Below are 2,116 nucleotides of genomic sequence, written 5' to 3' on the forward strand. Positions count from 1 at the left end.
TATATATTCTTTTCTTTCAATGCCGTTGCCACAAAGCCTCAACGCAGCAATGTGTGTGCATGCGTCACATATGTATACCCTCTTCTTTCCACCACTTGCATGGAGCGCTGGCGACTGAATTTATATCAACAGCTCCAAAGACATCTCAGCGCTGCTCCCTCTGCCGCTGGCGTGCCGCACTTTCCTGCCGCAGTGCTTTTCTCTCCGCCTCGATGTGCTGCAGCTCATTCACCTCCCGCTCGGTGCGCACAATGGCGCTGCGGATGCGTGCGAGGCGCTTGTTCATAGCGTAGTACTTTGCTTCACAACCGTGGTCGTGTCGCTGCGCCACGGAGTTTACCAGCTGGAACGACACCTTTTCCTCCTGCCGCCGAAGATGGCGCAGGCGGACAAACGGATCCAGCGTCTCCACTGCAGCATCTTCGGTATTCTCGCCATCCACCTTACCTGATTGTTGTTGTTGCTGTTGTTCCGTTGTTCTTGTCAAAGTGTCGGTGTTGGCGACGGAGCCGCGGCAGGTATAGGATCCGCTTCGGTTCGACAGCGACAGAGATCCACCAGGGTGGAGTGCCGCCTCCATCTGCGAGCTGTCGTTGGGGCGCCGTCGCACCTGGCAGCTTTTGACGACCAGTGGGGTGTCCACGCGCTGCTTCAGCCCGTTTCCACACTCGTCCCTTTTCTCGCTGTCATCTTCTGTGTGCACCAAGGAGGGGTCGCATCGTGTGAGCGTGCCGTGCAAAGTGTGAGGNCTGGGGCTCCTGCTGCTGATGCTCTCGCCGCCGCCGCCATGAACGGCATCGTCTCCACCATGTGCGTTCCGTGCCACGCGCGAGTTGTACTTCTCACCCGCAGAACCGGTCGCCCTGGGAGGGACAGCGTGTGTGGGGGGAGTGCGTACGAGCGCTGCTGGTGCCCTTGACTCGGGGGAGGAGGTGCCCCTCATAGCCCCAGAATGATGGTGTTGCTTCCTGTCCGGTAGAGCTCTTTCCTCCCGTCCGCCACTGTTATAGATGCTGCTCTTTCGGAGCGCAATAGCCAACAGCGGCGATGTCGCCTCCGCAATGCACAGTGAGAGATTCTGCACGAGCGCCACTTCGTCTTCAAGTGGATTCCCTGGCGGTAGCACAGCTACGCCGCTGTCGTGGCCGCGACCCTGCTGCGAGAAACCGTCATCCTCCTGCATGCCGAGGAGGCTGCTGAGCTGCGGACGCAGCCGCTGGTGCATCTCGAGGAAACCAGCAAGTGTCACCTCACACGGGTCCGCATCAAAGGCGACGAAGGCGCCGTCGAGTTCCTGCAGCAAGTCCCGCACCTCATTGTGCATGTGGGTGAAATACGCCGACCACAACCGCTGCATCACCTCGCAGAAGCGGGATGCGGCGTCGGCGGCGGCGACAGCGAGGGATGCGGTGAGCTGCGCGGACATTGCTGCTGGTGCTGCTGCATTTGGGTGCAGTGGTGTATCGTCTTCATCGGTGCTGTTGCTGCTCATCAGAGCCTCGGGGGGCGATGGCGCACAATTATTTTCGTCACCCCACGGTCCAGTAATACCGTTCTTATTGCTGCTTTCTCCTTCGCGCAGCGGAACCGGCCCTTGCTGGTGCAGCACCTCCGAGAGGCGCCGGCAGAACTCATCGTCTTTGCGGAGAAAGTACAGAGCAGCCGACACCCCCGCTTCCCTTGGCTTTGCGCACCTCGTTTGGTTCGCCTTCGCCACGTCTTGCAGCTTGGCCTGTAGCTCAAACAGCAGCTCACGCTGTGTGTCGTAGGCGTATGTGTAGCGCCGAAGCTGATGCTCCAGCCGCTGTATCTTCCCCTGAAAAACCGCCTCCATTCTGGAGGGGCAGCGGCAACAACAATAATGCCACCCACACCACCAGACGCAGTACTGCCACCCTCCTCCTCCTCCTCCTCCTCCTCCCACGCGCTATTTCTGTTCCCTTACTTGAGAAGGGTGTGAGCCCACGTGTGTGTGCGTATGTGTATATTTATGCAGAGATGACACGACAAAGAGCACACACTCCATGCACACAAGGCCATATTACCTCGCACCACATCACACAGAGACACACGCACACCCGCCCGCTTCACCGATGGAGTGGCACCACGCGCAAGA

The 2,116-nt window shown here is 59.2% G+C and overlaps 1 protein-coding gene across 1 annotated transcript; it reads right to left on the minus strand.

Annotated features, from left to right (window-relative positions):
* Positions 1 to 145: 145 nt before the first annotated feature.
* On the minus strand, positions 146 to 1,834 carry DQ04_16171000 (hypothetical protein; the record flags this gene model as incomplete). The annotated part of the gene is made up of 1 exon (XM_009317431.1): positions 146 to 1,834. One exon carries the CDS (start codon positions 1,832 to 1,834, stop codon positions 146 to 148), a length of 1,689 nt encoding a protein of 562 aa, XP_009315706.1.
* Positions 1,835 to 2,116: the final 282 nt, after the last annotated feature.

Source organism: Trypanosoma grayi (assembly GCF_000691245.1).
Source record: "Trypanosoma grayi strain ANR4 Tgr_1617_V1, whole genome shotgun sequence".
Taxonomy (NCBI): domain Eukaryota; phylum Euglenozoa; class Kinetoplastea; order Trypanosomatida; family Trypanosomatidae; genus Trypanosoma; species Trypanosoma grayi.